The following is an 18,398-nucleotide window of genomic DNA, read 5'->3' as shown; positions in this document are numbered from 1 at the left end:
GCAGGGAGGGGGGTGGGGGGGGGGGGTGTGTGGGGGTTGGTGGTTAATGTATTCAAATTGGCAAGACGTGACTAGTGGTGTTGCCTTGGGATCTGTACTGGTGCCTCAGCTTTTCACTATATTTAAAAATGACTTGGATGAAGGAAGAGAGAGTCGTATATCCAAGTTGTTCATGGCACTATGTTAGGTGCCATAGTAAACAGTGTAGATGGGAGCAATATGTTGGAAAGCTTGATGGATTAAGTGAGTGGGCAACACTGTGACAGATGGAATTCAATGTGGGGAAGTTTGAGGGGTTATCCACTTTGGACCTAAGAAACATAAGAACATAAGAAATTGTAGCCCTCGAGCCCACTAAGCTATTCAACAAGATCATGGCTGATCTGATTGTGGCCTTAACTCCACTTTCCTGCCTGCCCCTCATAGATCAAAAATCTGCCCAACTCAACCTTGAATATATTCAATGACCCAGCCTCCACTGCTCTCTGGGCAAGAGAATTCCAAAGATTAACGACCCTGAGAGAAGAAATTCATCTCAGTCAAAAAGGGAGACACCTTATTTTGAAATTGTGCCCCCTAAATCTGGATTCCCCCACAAGGGGAACATCCTCTCAGCATCTACCCTGTCAAGCCCCCTCAGAATCTTATGTTTCAATAGGATCACCACTCATTCATCTAAACTCCAACGAACATAGGACCAATCTGCTCAACCTTTCCTCATAAGACAACCCCTTCATCCCAGCAATCAGCCAAGTGAACCTTCTCTGAACTGCCTCCAATGCAGTGTATCCCTCCTTAAGTAAGGAGACCAAAATTGTATGCAGTACTCTAGGTGCAGTCTCACCAATGCCCTGTGAGCTCTTATCTTATGTAGTAACCTTTTATGTGGCAGCTTATTGAATGCCTTTTGGAAATCCAAATACATTACATCTACTGGTTCCCCTTTATCCACCCTGCTTGTTATATCCTCAAAGAACTCGAACAAATTTGTCAAACATGATTTCCCTTTCATAAAACAATGCTAACTTTATCTGATTGTATTATGATATTCTAAATGTCCTGCTACTACTTCCTTAATAATGGATTCCAGCATTTTCCCAATGACAGAGTTAGGCTAACTGCCCTATAGTTTCATGCTTTCTATCACCACCTCCCCTCTCCACACCCGTGTTACATTTGCAGTTTTCCAATCTGCTGGGACCTTTCCAGAATCCAGGGAAGTTTGGAAGATTACAACCAATGCATCCACTATGTCTGCAGTCACTTCTTTTACGACCCTAGGATGCAGGCCATCAGGTCTAGGGGATTTGTCAGCTTTTAGTTCCATTAGTTTTCCTAGTGCTTTTTCTCTGGTGACAGTGATTGTTTTAAGTTCCTCTCTCCCTTTTGCCTCTTGATTTTCTGCTATTCTTGGGATGCTTTTTGGGTCTTCAACTGTGAAGACAGATACAAAATATTAGTTCAAAGTCTCTACCATTTCCTTTTTACTCATAATTAATTCCCCAGTCTCATCCTCTTAAGGGGCCAACACTTACTTTAGCTACTCTCTTTATATACTTGTAGAAGCTTTTACTGTCTGTTTTTATATTTCCTGCTAGTTTACTCTCATACTCTAATTTCTCCCTTTTTTTCAGTTATCCTCTGCCGGTTTCTAAAATTTTCCCTATTTTCTGGCCTATTGCTCATCTTTGCAGTATTGTAAGCCTGTTCTTTCAATTTGATACTGTCCTTAACTTCCTGAGTTAGCCACAGATGATGCATCCTACTCATAGAGTCTTTCTTTCTCAATGGAATAAATCTTTGCTGAGAGTTATGAAATATCGCCTTAAATGTCTGCCACTGCTTCTCTCCTATCTTATCTTTTAACCTATTTTCCATCCACTTTAGCCAACTCTGTCTTCATACCCTTGTAATTGCCTTTATTTAAGTTTAAGACACTAGTTTTGGACCGAAATATCCTCACCCTCAAACTGAATGTAAAATTCTATCATGTTATGATCACTCTTGCCTAGAGGACCCTTTACTATGAAGCCATTTATTAACCCCGTCTCATTACATATTATCAGCTCTAAAATAGCTTGCTCCCGGGTTGGTTCCAGAACGTATTGCTGTAAGAAACGGTCCCTAGTAGACTCTATGAACTTATCCTCCAGGCTACCATTGCCAATTTGATTAGTCCAATCTACATGATTATTGCAGTACCTTTCCTACAAGCCCTCAATATTTCTTTATTTATATTCTGTCCTATAGTGTAGCTACTGCTAAGGGGCCTAAAAACTACTCCCACCAGTGACTTATTTTCTTTGCTATTTCTTATCTCCATCATTTCTCACTACTGTACTGGTCTTATCCTTTATTAACAGTCTACCACACCTTTTTCTTTCTTGCTATCCTTCCTAAATGTCAAATACACTTGAATATTTAGTTCTCAGATAGATTAGAGTATATTCTAAATGGTTAGAAGCGAGGAACTGTGAAGGAGCAGAGAGATTTAGGGGTCCAAGTACAGAAATCACTATAAGCTAGTAGATAGGTACAAAAAATAAATAAAAAGGCTAATGGAATGTTGATTTTTGACTCAAGGGGCTGGAAATCAAAGGGGTGGAAGTGATATTACAGTGATATAAAATTCTGGTTGGACCCCATCTGGAGTAACTGCGTTCAGTTCTGGGCACTGCACCTCAGGAAGGATATATTGACCATGGAGAGGGTGCAGTGCAGATTCACCAAAATGATCCTGGGATTAAAAAGATTAAATTATGAGGGCAGGTTACATAGAAGAGGCTTGTATTTCCTTGAGTATAGGCAATTAAGGGGTGATCTAACTGAGGCGTTTCAGATGATTAAAGGAATTGATAAGGTAGATAGAAACAAAACTATTTCTCTGTTGAAGGAGTCTAGAACAAGGGGGCATAACCTCAAAATTAGAGCTAGGTCATTCGGGGTGATGTGAGGAAGCACTTCTTCACACAAAGGGTAGTGAAAATCTGGAATTCTCGCTCCCCCAAAAGATGTGGAGTCTAGGTCAATTAAAAATTTCAAAAGTGAGATTGATAGATTTTTGTGAGACAAGAGTATTAAGGGTTGCAGCCAGGATATGCCAGTGGTGGAGGGAGTAGATCAAATTGGAGGTCTACCACCACCTTCTTAAGGGCAAATGAATTGGAAAAAAAAATCCAGCCTTGCTAGCGATATCCACATCATGTGAATGAATATAAATGTAAGCTGCTGTTGTTGCTGTTCTGAACAATGCCAAGGATGATCCACTAGTCTATATATAAAATAACAGGGATTTGCAAGCAGCTTCCAATCTATTAAAACTTCCCTCAGCTATACCTCTGTTGACCCCAGAATGTGCTTATTTGGATGACCTCCCTACAGGGAGTACCTAACCAGTGACCTTAAAAGGGACAGGACACAATAAACACATTGTAACTGTGCTCCAAACTTCAGGTTAGCCATGAGCAATGCCACAGGCATAAAAAAGTACGGAGAAATTCAGCAAAAGTTCAATGTAATATTTACAAAATATTAAGAACATTAGCGTGAATCCTTTGAGCAGCATGGACTTGAAAAGCAGGTTTTATGCAGTCAGCAGAGGACTCATTTAGTGGAGAAAACAGTCTGAAACTACTATAAAAAACCCCTAGCAGTTATCAAATGAATATACTGAATAGTTTCCATGTATACAACTTTATGATCTCTTAGATAACTGAGAGATCAGCTTCAACAAACCTTACTCTGCTGGAAACAAATACACAAATATAAACCATTGCAAGTTTTGACAAAAGCCACATTCCAAGTAGGTAACTGCAATCTTAACTTATTCCTTAGCAACTGCCCAAAGAGAAACAGAGCCCCTTCAAAACAAGCAGGGAACCTTCCAAGGCCTTGTACCGAGCCATGAGATACAGCTGAACTCAGCAATAATAAGACAAACTCCTGTACACAAAAGCAAGTAAACGGACAGACAATTGCTATTAGTTTGGCTTTATTAGTAGCATTACACATACACCACAAAAATGACAATTGAAACTTCTGCTTTCTGTTTTGGCGCGCTACGTCAATACTTAAAGATCATGTAAGATATAAGCAACAGCAGATGATTAAAGATTTGTTAAGTTACATTAACTACATTGTGTTTGTAATATCAGATAAAATACAAATTGCTTTTGTCTGCCTGCAACACTGTAAATTAAACTTTTACAGAGAAACGTAATGAATAGAAACATTCGATAACCCTGTTAGTATTGCATTGAAACACAGGTCTCATGATCCTAAATTACTTCTATCTTAAAATGGGCAGCCATAAAGACGGGGTTAAAGTGTGGCGAGTCGAAGAGACTTAGTAGTTGGCAGGAAAAAAGACAGAGGCGCAAGGGGAGAGCCAACTGTGTAACAGCCCCGACAAACAAATTTCTCTGCAGCACCTGTGGAAGAGCCTGTCACTCTAGAATTGGCCTTTATAGCCACTCCAGGCGCTGCTTCACAAACCACTGACCACCTCCAGGCGCTTATCCATTGTCTCTCGAGATAAGGAGGCCAAAGAAGAAAACCACAGGGTATACAAAACCCAGAGAAATCCATTAGGGGATGGCTGAAATAAAGTAAGGAAGGTTTTGTGTTGAGTCTTCATGTACTCTAGTACCATACGTGAACATTTAGAAATTATGCATTCACGCCATTTTAATGGACAAATTATAGTTGCATTAAAAACTAAACAATGCAGGTTAAAATCTATATACATAAATATCACTGTTAAAAATAGTTAGATTATAATTTTTCAGATATAATATGCATCTGGATTTTGAGTCCATTTACACTAGAAAATTGTGTGAGAAAGATTACAGTAATTATATTTTGCCAGGGGTTTTGTACATTTGGCTTGGTATGTTATTGAAACGGCCTGTGTGATATCAAGAAGAATTGCCCTCTTCAGCCAACAAATAATTTGTACAAATGCTTTTTTATATAGTCTTAATTGAATGGTTAGAAATAACTAAACCACAATAGGGGTAAAACTCAACTTCGATGAGGTTGTAACGAATTGCCTGTTAAGTATCTCACCCATGAGATGCTCCCACCCTCACTGGAATTTGCTTCCTACTAAAGTCAATGGAAAAGATAATGGGACAGATTGTACAATGGGTGGCCAGTGCTCACTTAGCCAAGTTGGATTTTACCCCAATGTTAATACTTGGCCCACAGCAAATTGTGTCATTAAAATAGCTCTACACTTGTAAAGAAACAGTTAATTCAAATTGTTCCTATTCTAAAACCTTTCTGCACAATCACATTTACAACTATACTGACTTGATAAACATTATATTTACTAACAGTGGTGCTAAATTTCTTCCTCAAATGAAATATATTTAAATGGCACTGCAGTTTACAAAAATAACAGCACTTTAGCAGAAATTAGAATGCTACATTACATGAAATTACATCAAAAATACTTACAAAATGCAGAAAATACAGAATATTTCCTAAAACAGCAAGTTCACTGCACTTCTAATACAACTATTTACATTTATGCTTTTACTATTTACCTCTGCGCTTAGAGCCTTTTATCTAATGCAACTAGCAGAAGCATAAACACTAGATAGCTTTAATGTGTTACACTCAACATTTGCTAGACATTATGGATTTCTCAAAGAAAACATCAACTTGACAATAGTGTTTTAATTCACTCCAACAAGAATCTTTAGTACAATACTGAAATCTGGTTAAACAGCAATTATTCTACATTAACATTTTTAAAGTGAAGATCCTTTTCTGCGCATTGGTTGTCTTAACTAAGTCCATGTGGTATTTGCACTGTTTATGGTTGTGATTGACTGAGCCACATTTCCAACTAGTGTATTAGAACCAAAGATTTATTCATGATCCTTTACCTCCAATTGAGGCGGGGCAGAAGAAGAAACAGCCACAGTCAAACTGGGTAACACTCAGAACCACTCATGCTCAGAGCAGCTGTGAAAATAAAACTAAAGCACCATATTTCATGAATGGCAGACAGCTCTGGATGCCTGCATTGATTTTACTCTGAGAGTGAATCCTTGTCCTTGCTCCTGGTCCAGCACTGTCTCCATTTTAAAATGATCAGCTTTGTGTTCAAATCTCTTCATGGCCTTGCCCCTCCCTATCTCTGTAACCACTTCCAGCCCTATAACCTTCCAAGTTCTCTGAGCTCCTCCAATTCTGGAATATTGCACGCCCCTGATTTTAATAGCTCCACCAATGGCGGCCGTGCCTTCAGCTGCCTAAGCCCCAAGCTCTGGAAATCCCTCCCTAAACCTCTTTGCCTCACTCTCCTCCTTTAAGTCACTTCCTAAAACCCTACGTCTTTGGCAAGTTTTTGGTCATCAGTCCTAATATTTCTTTATGTAGCTCGATGTTAAATTTTGTCCGATAACGCTCCTGTGAAGTGCCTTGTGTGCTTTTTCTATGTGAAAGGTGTTGTTGTTTAACTGTTGCAGCGAAGCTCCATTATTGGCTTACTATTAACAGGTTGGACAAAAGATAAAACTGAGTACAGCCAGGTTTGACTGTACATTACTGTGAAGGATTTGGAAGATAGAAATACCTCAAGAAAAACAAAGATACCCTAAGAGGACTGGAAGCAAATTCTGCACTACCCATCAATATTAATGTTGAGAGTTATTTCCAATATATATATAACTTTAATTATTTGTATTCTGTGATACTGGCTAGTAAAAGGAAATACTTTGAGAGATTTTACTTCAATGATGTTGGGAGAAATTTGCACCAAGAGTACAAGAAGTTATCATTATTCTGGCCTTATTTGCCTTTTATTTTGTCAGATACAAAGGAAATGATTCATAGGATATGTCATGATCATACACCATCACCTCCCTTATATATAATTACAAACAGTTCATGAGCAGAATTAGATCTTACAAACCGATAAGCACAGCAACTCACCAGCTTGTAAGGAACATAAATCTGCTTATCCTTCACTTCTCAACCTCATTGTTTCTTTTTCAGATCTCTTGCTATACTTGTTCTTTTGTGTATAATAGTTTATTATAGCTTACTACCCATACCAGGGGTGCATTCTGTTGGTTTTATGAGTAGTTTCTCAAAACTGGCAAGTTAAAGTTTTTCCTTTAATTGGTAAAGGGCACTCCTCTTGGTCAGCAGGTTTTATATGTAAAGTCTTGTTCAGCAAAGTGGCAAAGACTGAATCCTCATCCTTTAAGCAGCTGTAAATCAATTGAGGGAGTAAAGTTCTCTTAAATAGCACTGGAGTGAAATTATGGTCTTTTCATTCTGATCTTGAATGGTAGGAGATATTTATCTTCTACAACTTATTATTTGACAAAATCCTAGTCAAACCAAACTGTAGTATCGTTTTACATCATCAGTGCTATCTAAACGAACACCAGAATTCAGAATTTTGCGGCCCTCCAACAAGTGGGCTGATGGCTGGGGGTGGGGGGGGCGGGGGCTGCTGTTCCCAAGTCCCTCCCGCTCCTGCTGCAATTTTACGTGAGTCGGCAGCAAGAAATGGCCCGACCGCCTCAAGCCAATCAAGTCCGTCAAGTGGCCAATTAACTGCCACTTAAGGGCCTCCTCCCGCCGCCGCGGGTATTTTACCCTCAGCGGCCAAATGGCAAAGGACCCAAGAACCTCGCCTGGTAAAACCAGGCGGCCTTCTTGAAGGCTGGGGGGCCTCCTGTTTGGGCATCCTGTGCCCCACAGAGGGCCGCCCCAGAAACCCCAACTGACCCCTATTCACAACACTTCCCCCACAACCCAACCCCCATTGCCTCACTGGGGCCCGGCCAATTGTCCCCGCCGAGGCCCAAAAAACTTACCTGAGTCTTAGGACCGTCTTCCCTCTTGCCTCCAATGGCTGGATGTAGTCCCAGCAGTGGCCACTGCTCCCAGTGGTGCTGCCAGCACTAAGAGCTGCCGGTCCGCTGATTGGCCGGATGCTCCATTAGGCAGGACTTCCTGTCTCAAGGAGGTAGAAATCCTGCCCAAGACCAATTAAGGGCCTGTGGAGCGAAAAATCCCGGTCTGGCTCCCCAGGCCTGGCAGAGGCGGGCTCACCACCGACTTTTCGGCTGGTGGGTAGGGCCTCCCACCCAACGTAAAATTCAAGCCAAAATCAGTCAGAAAAGCACAGCCTACATATGACTGAGAAACACCACTGAGGATCTGCCCAGACTACAGCAGAAACTGCCACATGTAGTACTGTTGGCAAGACTTTGAAGTTAAGGCATGAATCGGAGCAGCAAATGGCAACATTTAAAATCTTAATAATGAATATAAAAGTGAGCCCTTGAAGAAATGCATGGAATATAAATAGTCTAATAGCGTCTGGACCACCTGTGAGATGCACCTCCCTGGTGAGGCATGGGATGTTAGAGAATGGCACATACACTGATCTGCTTGGTAGGGTGAGTGGAATTCTCTGGAATTTATATTTTCAAGATAATGGGCATTATCCTCTTTTAAAATGATAAAAGTCCCTAATATTGATATTTGACCGATTTTAGTTTCCAAAATGTCTAGACTGTGCTGGACCTTGCAAGAGAGGTTATCTATAACCCAGTGATTGATACCAATGAAGACTGTGTGTTTGAGCAAGGAAGAATGGAAATAACCAATCACATCAAACAGCTACAGCGTAAAATAAAAATATACACTGTTTGTTGAATTTTTCATTAGATCATAGTTGTTACCAGTCTATGAACATTGAAATATTTCATTTTTGATTTAACTTTAAAGTATTTGCTTATTCTGCAAGACTGAAAAGGGATCAGGTTATATCTTTCCTTTTGTTGTCTTGTAGCTCAACCATTTTTCATGCTGCGTTGTCCATTTCTACAGCAGCGCGTAATCGCTGTTAGGAGAGCAGTTGAATTTTAGACACGTTATGTTCTAACTGCTAACAGCTGGGGTAAGGAGGATGATCTTACAAAGTTTGGGAACACTGTGGTATTCATTACACTTCATAAGTTTGTCCTAGTTCCCCCATTTCACCGCCTGGAATGTATGACATAGTTTGCTAATGTTACTGAATTGAATCCATTTGGTTTTATTTAAATGGCTCAAGTTTTCTGAAACTGGTCCCTTAAGCCAAAATCTTTGCTGCATTCTATGCTGACCTGTCACTGAGCAACTATTGGTTTATTAGCCATTTACTCAGAAAATGATGGGAACATGCTTAGATCAGCAAAGTCCTCGTTGTTGTAATTTCCAGTCCCCTGTGTTGGATCTCCAAGCATGGACAACATATCCTGTAAACACATAACAATCACAGGTTTAGAGTTTTGAAAGAATTTGATCCTTCTGTGGAAAATCTAGTGCAAATATTAAGCTCTATAAAAACATGACCACAAAGGGCACCCAGAATGAAAGCATGCAACGTACACATGCAGCTATATAAGAGTTAACATACATGCAAGTGCAATTGATGTAGATGAAAAACTGTTGCATACTATGGAAGACATAACAAATGCTATGGCTTGGAGTTTCAGCTTGGTTGCGCTGGTTTTTCTTAGTGCAATTACCCAATATTGGCATAACTAGCGCAAAAGATGGCGGAATTTTAAGCAAAGATTGCATTCAGCACAACTTGAATTTCCACTTCTGTGCTAGTTTTGAAAACAGAAGAAAGCCCTGCCCACCAAAGCGGCCATGCTCCCAGAGTGAATTAATTACCACTGGGAGTTTCTGCTAATCACGCTCATTGGCAGGCCTTCGAGGAGGCTCCAAAAATTAAGTTGGATCTTTGGGCGCAAGGACACTAATATTACGTTTTAAAAGGTTTTGAATTTTTTTTTTAAATTGACTAAGGAACTGATTACTGTAACCCAATCTAACTAGAAAATAGTTTTGTTTTTTGATCAAGTAATTTTCAGTCAATTAAAATTGGGTTACTCACAGGTGGAGGATTGACACTGATTTAAAATACTTATTACTATGATAAACCCATTTTCAGCTGTATTACTCAAACTGCACAAGTTTCTACTCTTAAATATATCAAGGAACTTTTATAAGCAACATTTATCCAAAAAACCAATGTTTTAAAACGCTGCCTGATTGCTCTGGTCCAAGGCAGATTTTCTGTCTGAGCAGAAACTCAAAATAAAACCTTTTAAAAACATGCACAATTTGGGTGCAATTTATATCGGAATCACCGATTACACCCAAAGCAGAAACTCTACCCCAGTGTTTGGCCCCAGAAGAAAAATAGATTATCTCACACAGTAGATCTGGATTATCTCACACAGAAGGACTCAGTTGATTCTACCTTGTAGCATCTTCCTTATTTTTAAAATGATTTGCATCTTTCACACACTATAGGAATATAGAAAGGATCTGGGAAACTATGGGCTGAGCACACATATTAATTCCACCATGACTCTGGAGGTAAGCAGTGCTGCATTTAACTCTCTTACTCCAGCACTGTGGAAAGGCAGGCGGGGGAATCTTGGTATGTGGAAGATGCATTTCATTTGAAGAATGCAAATGACTCTAAGAGGCGTTTAATAGCAGCATAGGGTGTAGCCAGCCATTTAACAATCTCCCACTTTATCATTTTTAATTCATTTCGGGATGTGGGTGTCACCGGTAAGGCTGGCATGCATTGCCCATCCCTGGTTGCTTGTGGTTAGATGCAATTGAGTGGCTTGTTAGACCACTTCAGAGGGCAGTTAAGTGTCAACCCACATTGGTGTGAGACTAAAGTCACATATAGCCCAGATCAGGTAACGTCCTTTCCTAAAGGACATTAGTAATCTAGTTGGGTTTTTATAACAATACAGCGCTACATGGCCACTTTTACAATTACCAGCTTTTTTGTTTTCAGATTTAAAAGAAAAAACTGAATTCAAATCCTCAAACTGCCATGGTGGACTTTGAACTCGTGAAGAGTTTCCTCAGAATCTACTGTGTAAATTTTACATGTAATGTGTGCTGGTTATCAAATGAGCAGCAGTGCATTTCTTAAATTCATCAAATTTAAATTCTTCAAAAGTCGAGGTGCTGTGCCTCGAGCTTGCAAGCTCGGGGAACGGCACCTCATCTTTCGACTGGGCACTTTACAGCCTTCTGGACTCAACACTGTGTTCAATAATTTGACGTTATGACCTCCGCCCCATCGTTTTCATTTGTCTTTTTTGTTGATTTTTCCCCCCTAGTTTCTTTCTTTATCCCCTTACTTTGTGTTTGGACGGCTGCTATCCTGCCATTCACACCTCATCCAAACACATCATCTGTTTCTTTATTCGTCCCATTACCATTCCCTTTGGTTTTATATGACAATACATTTTGCCATTTAATCTCTCCTGCCCTCCATCCTTTCACTTGCTCAAAACCTGCTACATTTCTAACTTGTGACAGTTCTGATGAAAAGTCACAGAGCTGAAATGTTAACTCTTTTTTTCTCCACAGATGCTGCCTGACCTGCTGAGTATTTCCAACATTTTCTGTTTTTGTAGCAAAAATATATGTTTTTTACATGTGAAAATGACATGAAAACCAATTGTAGCTGTGTTGTATGATGCTGCTGGGAGTAATTACGTGATGTTGGTGCAGATTTTAATGTGGTCACTGATTGTAAGTGAATTCCAAATTAAATTTCCGGCTAAGTGCACTGAGTAAGTCTGAGGAGCCATGTAGTTATTGAGATTTCAGAAACAGATAATACTTGTGCAGATCTATTTAATAAGCTCCTCTCACCTGAAAGACCTCAGGTTGTCCTTGTTGTTGATGCGTATGCTGCTCATTTGCCTGCTGATTGTGATGCTGGCCTTGCCACTGAGACCATACAGCCGAGCCTTCAGATGATCTGCCCTGGAACTGTCCGCTACTCTGTCCACTCTCCGCTGTGGGTGAGATTACAATGCACCTTAAAAACATTAGCTAGTTTTAGAAAATGTACAATGCTATCACAGCAATGCTACCATCCGCAACTGACAAAAAATAAAAGTTGTAACAAGTTTTACTGGGATGATAGAAGTCGATTAATGTGCAGTGTGTTGTAAACTCCAAAAGAGACAAAAAGACTATATGAACAAAACAAAAAGCTCACACTGAATAAATAAACCAGTTAATTTCTTTTTTGATTTTTTTGGGGGGTCGGGGGCAGAGAAATCTAATGAATCTACCATGACATTATGCACAATATGTTGAAGGACTTGGGAGGAAGGCCCAGGGAGGGGACGGCAGTGAGAGGCACCACTGGCATCAAAGGCTTTGCCAGGGTGAAAAAAAGCAGCGAGACAAGAAGCTTAGATTACAGCCACTGATGGATGGAAGCCTCACAAAGAGGCTTCAGGGAGCATAACCTCATTAAACACATTTCCAATAGACACTAGACAATTTTATATTGAACATTTCTTTTCCAATTTTCCTTTAAGTTTTTATATATTTATGTTGTCTCAATTTTACAATTTTTAGCTGAGGCATTCCTTCAGTGGTCTGTAGCCTCATGTCCCTTACAACCTGGAATGAAAACTTTACTGCCCGATATGCAGTTAAATGATCAAATGACACAGGCACCATAACACAGTATGTTGCTGCTTTTAGTGTAATATCACACATGCATATGCCCCCTTCTTAATGAAAAGTGGGCTGAAAAAGCACTCCATCAAGAGGTGGCACGACTGCAAACCACAGTTGGCTTATTTTAAATAAAATACATGATACTGTGTGGTCAGGCAATTTCCTGTGCTCCTTGGATAATGGAAAAATAATAAGACATAAAACTTTACTGATACATAGGCATTAGCTCATTCTTGAGGTAGTTTGTTAAAGCTTTTAGTTTCAGGATGCTGGAACTCAATAGCGCATTCTGTCTGTGTGACAGAGGAAGGGAGTGAGAAATTGAGATAGAGAGAGAAAGAGAAAGTGCGGAAGTTCTTTGACTTCTGCCTTAGTGCAGTAACCACACGGAGCTATCTTGTCAGTGTGCTATTAGTATTGAATGAGGAAAGTAGACTCTGGGTCAAAGTAACAGGAGTTTATTTCCAGGGGTTTTCTTACTAGGGTATCTACATGAACACTGAGCAGCACGAGGTACAGACTCGTGACATCACTGTCACATCTCATGCTGAAGGATCACACTTGAAATCACAGATTTAAATTTAACAACAGCAGCATATATCTATCTGACCTCACAACAACCCCCAGTTCAGGTGTTTTCCCCAAAACACTGAGTTCCTATCAGTTTCACTTCCAGGTACCATATAGGGCTGAATTCTATCAGCACGCCGCGCTGCATGGTGGCGCACTGTGAAAGAGGCGTCCTTCCGAAACGGAAGTGCAGCCGCACAGGCCCCGCGATATTACTAATGGGGGCTGATTTAATTGGAGGCTGCTCCCGATGACGTAGATGAGGCGGCCACCACGTCCCCGGCAACAGTGCCATTTTTAAAGGGCTTCAAGCCCTTAGCAAAAATTTACATTTTTAAATGGATATTAGATTTCTTTGCTTTTAATAAATAATTAGAACATGGAGGCCCTTTCCCAAGCCCACCAATGGTCTTTTCATTGCCCTATATTCAGAAAACTTATTTTATTCCAGACCTGAAATTTTCCCCCTGAACCTTCCCACGTTTGCCCTTCAACCCCTTCCCACCATCCCCACAGCCAATAAAAAGTGTTTTCCCTGCTCCCCCAACCCTCCCGCCCTGATTATTTTATTCCTCCCCTCTCCCCACCAATGTCTTGCCTCGGAACCCCAACAGAGTTCCGAAGGCGCGCGCGTCGTGGGCGATTGGCCGAAAAATTGGCGTGGGACGGCTGCCATCGACAGGTAAGTTCATTTGAATTTTATTAATGCTCATTTAAATATTTTAATGAAGGCCCCGCCACCAAGCAGGGCAGGGGGTGTGGGGGGGGGGGGGGCGCACCGAGGCCTTGCCGCCGCCCCTAATATCTGGCAGGGTCTTCTTGGCGTCGTGAGCTGTGGCGGGCTGCTCCCGCTAACATTTTAGGGGCCTCCCTGGCAGAACCCACAGCATTGAGGGGCTGGTAAAATTCAGCCCACAGTCTCTAATATTCAAGCCCACACATATAATCATGACAATCACATCCTGCGATGATGCTTAAGTTTTGTATACATAATCTATCCAGCAACAGCTTATGTACATTATACAACATCTCCCCCCAAGTCTCTGATTTCATTCATCAGATCTGCAATGCTGTGGGGTTCTCATTTTTTCCCACTTGTTTGAGGTATGGAGTCTTTCAGTTCTTCCTCATTTTATTGTGTGTGAGTGGAACCATTGGATGACTCAAATTCTCTGTCGTCAGAGTTATCTGTTGTTGGCTGTGTGTCACTGGTTCATCCACTCTCTCTGATAGTTGATTCTCTTGATCTTCCCCCATTTGTTTTTTTCGGTGATGCCAGTACTAAAGATCTTCTATTTCTCCTTATCCATCCCTGGTCAGTCTGGACTATGTATGACTGAAGATATGGGGATTTCTCCATCACTTCCCCATATCGACCCTGATCTTTAATCCAAAACCAAATCTCCTGGTCATAGGTCTGTTTGTTTTTTTGCTCTGTAACGTCTATCATGATTCTCCATTCGGGATGACCTTTCTTTCACTTCTCCCTCCCTCACCCTTTCCTGGTCCTCTGCAATGATTTGTGGCTGAAGGGTGCTTGGGAGCGTGGGTAGCAGTGTCCTCAACCTCCTACCCATTAGCAACTCACATGGAGCCAGCCCATTCTGCAGTGGCGTTGGTCGGTAATTACAGTGCTAGCTGAAAATCCTCATTCTTTTTCAGTCGCATTTTCATCGTTCCAACACCTCTCTCTGCTTCTCTGTTGCTCTGGGGGTACCTTGGTGAACTTGTAACATGGACAAATCCATATGTTTCTGTGAACTGCTGGAAGGCCTCACTCACAAATTGCGAACCATTGTCAGAGATCACTATGTCTGGAATGCCAGATGTGGTGAAAATCTCTTTTAGTGATTTTACTATGGCTTCAGAACTCTGGCTATGTATTGGTTTGACTTCAACCCATCTGGAGTAATAATCAACAACAATGAGGAAAGTTTTCCCTTGATATTCAAACAGATCCATTCCCAGGCACTCCCATGGCTTGGTCGGAAACGCAGACATCAGTGGCTCTCTAGAGTCCTGTCTGGTAGTAGCACATGTGATACACCTGGAAATCACGTCTTCAATCTCCTTGGAAACCCCTGGCCACCATACCGAGTTCCTAGCTCTTGCTCTTCACTTGGTGATTCCTAAATGCCCTTGGTGTAGTTTCACTACGACGTCTAATCTTAGCCCTAGGACTAACGTGTCTTTTGTTGTAGACTAGTTGCCTATGCAGCCATATTCAGCTGGCCTCAGACACCGGAAACATCAGAGGAATGTATGATGGCATGAAGAGAGCTCTTGGGCCAACCATCAAGAAGATCACCCCCCTCAAATCTAAATCGGGGGACATAATCACTGACCAACGCAAACAGATGGACCGCTGGGTTGAGCACTACCTAGAACTGTACTCCAGGGAGAATGCTGTCACTGAGACTGCCCTCAATACAGCCCAGCCTCTACCAGTCATGGATGAGCTGGACATACAGCCAACCAAATCGGAACTCAGTGATGCCATTGATTCCCTAGCCAGCGGAAAAGCCCCTGGGAAGGACAGCATTACCCCTGAAATAATCAAGAGTGCCAAGCCTGCTATACTCTCAGCACTACATGAACTGCTATGCCTGTGCTGGGACGAGGGAGCAGTACCCCAGGACATGCGCGATGCCAACATCATCACCCTCTATAAAAACAAAGGTGACCGCGGTGACTGCAACAACTACCGTGGAATCTCCCTGCTCAGCATAGTGGGGAAAGTCTTTGCTCGAGTCGCTCTGAACAGGCTCCAGAAGCTGGCCGAGCGCGTCTACCCTGAGGCACAGTGTGGCTTTCGTGCAGAGAGATCGACTATTGACATGCTGTTCTCCCTTCGTCAGATACAGGAGAAATGCCGTGAACAACAGATGCCCCTCTACATTGCTTTCATTGATCTCACCAAAGCCTTTGACCTCGTCAGCAGACGTGGTCTCTTCAGACTACTAGAAAAGATCGGATGTCCACCAAAGCTACTAAGTATCATCACCTCATTCCATGACAATATGAAAGGCACAATTCAACATGGTGGCTCCTCATCAGAGCCCTTTCCTATCCTGAGTGGTGTGAAACAGGGCTGTGTTCTCGCACCCACACTTTTTGGGATTTTCTTCTCCCTGCTGCTTTCACATGCGTTCAAATCCTCTGAAGAAGGAATTTTCCTCCACACAAGATCAGGGGGCAGGTTGTTCAACCTTGCCCGTCTAAGAGCGAAGTCCAAAGTACGGAAAGTCCTCATCAGAGAACTCCTCTTTGCTGACGATGCTGCTTTAACATCTCACACTGAAGAATGCCTGCAGAGTCTCATCGACAGGTTTGCGTCTGCCTGCAATGAATTTGGCCTAACCATCAGCCTCAAGAAAACGAACATCATGGGGCAGGATGTCAGAAATGCCCCATCCATCAATATTGGCGACCACGCTCTGGAAGTGGTTCAAGAGTTCACCTACCTAGGCTCAACTATCACCAGTAACCTGTCTCTAGATGCAGAAATCAACAAGCGCATGGGTAAGGCTTCCACTGCTATGTTCAGACTGGCCAAGAGAGTGTGGGAAAATGGCGCACTGACACGGAACACAAAAGTCCGAGTGTATCAGGCCTGTGTCCTCAGTACCTTGCTCTACGGCAGCGAGGCCTGGACAACGTATGCCAGCCAAGAGCGACGTCTCAATTCATTCCATCTTCGCTGCCTTCGGAGAATACTTGGCATCAGGTGGCAGGACTATATCTCCAACACAGAAGTCCTTGAAGCGGCCAACATCCCCAGCTTATACACACTACTGAGTCAGCGGCGCTTGAGATGGCTTGGCCATGTGAGCCGCATGGAAGATGGCAGGATCCCCAAAGACACATTGTACAGCGAGCTCGCCACTGGTATCAGACCCACCGGCCGTCCATGTCTCCGTTATAAAGACGTCTGCAAACGCGACATGAAATCGTGTGACATTGATCACAAGTCGTGGGAGTCAGTTGCCAGCATTCGCCAGAGCTGGCGGGCAGCCATAAAGACAGGGCTAAATTGTGGCGAGTCGAAGAGACTTAGTAGTTGGCAGGAAAAAAGACAGAGGCGCAAGGGGAGAGCCAACTGTGCAACAGCCCCAACAAACAAATTTCTCTGCAGCACCTGTGGAAGAGCCTGTCACTCCAGAATTGGCCTTTATAGCCACTCCAGGCGCTGCTTCACAAACCACTGACCACCTCCAGGCGCGTATCCATTGTCTCTCGAGATAAGGAGGCCCAAAAGGAGTTGCTCGTCGACAATAGCGAGATGGCTTCGTTGCTCATAATGCTTTCTCAGGATTGGGCTATTCGGCATAAATTCTGGCCAACTTTCTTGGCAAAACTGTCATACTTTTTTGCAGACTTTGTCCTCTTTCTTTAGGTTTTGAATTTGGCGTAACCTTTGAGCAGTTGCTGGCAAATCTTCGGTTATAACTAAAGAATTCCACTTCCTCCAAGAATGAGATATCTCCCAGTTCAGGTAGATCGCTTGATGCTGTGACCAGTGGTGTACCGCAGGGATCGGTGCTGGGACCCTTGCTGCTTGTAGTGTACATTAATGATTTAGACGTGAATATAGGAGGTATGATCAGGAAGTTCACAAATGACGAAAATTGGTGGTGGTGTAAATAGTGATGAGGAAAGCCTTAGATTACAGGACAATATAGATGGGCTGGTAAGATGGGCAGAGCAGTGGCAAATGGAATTTAATCCTGAGAAGTGTGAGGTGATGCATTTTGGGAGGACTAACAAGGCAAGGGAATATACAATGGGTGGTAGGACCCTAGGCAGTACAGAGGCTCAGTGGGACCTTGGTGTACTTGTCCATAGATTACTGAAGGCAGCAGCACAGGTAGATAAGGTGGTTAGGAAGGCACATGGGATACTTGCCTTTATCAGCTGAGGCATAGAATATAAGAGCAGGGAGGTTATGATGGAGCTGTATTAAACGCTAGTTAGGCCACAGTTGGAGTACTGTGTACAGTTTTGGTCATCACACTATAGGAAGAATGTGACTGCACTGAAGCGAGTGCAGAGGAGATTCAAGACGTTTCCTGGGCTGGAGCATTTCAGCTATGAAGAGAGGCTGGGGTTGCTTTCCTTAGAGCAGAGAAGGCTGAGGGGGGGACCTAATTGAGGTATACAAAATTATGAGGGGCATAGATAGGGTAGATAGGAAGAAAACCTTTCGCTTAGCAGAGGGGTCAATAACCAGGGGGCATAGATTTAAGGTAAGGGGCAGGAGGTTTAGAGGGGATTTGAGGAAAAAT

General features: G+C 42.3%; 1 protein-coding gene across 4 annotated transcripts in view; it reads right to left on the bottom strand.

Annotated features, from left to right (window-relative positions):
• Positions 1 to 3,984: 3,984 nt before the first annotated feature.
• Positions 3,985 to 18,398, bottom strand: part of arnt2 (aryl-hydrocarbon receptor nuclear translocator 2) — a 503,920-nt gene continuing 489,506 nt past the window's right edge. For 2 of the 4 annotated variants that reach the window (XM_068017713.1, XM_068017715.1), the window contains exons 17-18: positions 11,719 to 11,864; positions 3,985 to 9,272 (exon numbers count right to left, since the gene is read on the bottom strand). In XM_068017713.1, the coding sequence (XP_067873814.1) occupies positions 9,174 to 9,272; positions 11,719 to 11,864 (245 nt within the window). In that variant the 3' untranslated portion in view covers positions 3,985 to 9,173. Of the gene's footprint in view, positions 9,273 to 11,718; positions 11,888 to 18,398 lie in introns of those variants that run through there. The other 2 variants (XM_068017714.1, XM_068017717.1) reach the window with 2 other exon arrangements.

The sequence above is a fragment of the Heterodontus francisci genome, chromosome 38 (assembly GCF_036365525.1).
Source record: "Heterodontus francisci isolate sHetFra1 chromosome 38, sHetFra1.hap1, whole genome shotgun sequence".
NCBI lineage: Eukaryota > Metazoa > Chordata > Chondrichthyes > Heterodontiformes > Heterodontidae > Heterodontus > Heterodontus francisci.
Note: the sequence above shows the minus strand (reverse complement) of the source record. Positions and strands in the feature narration are given on the sequence as shown.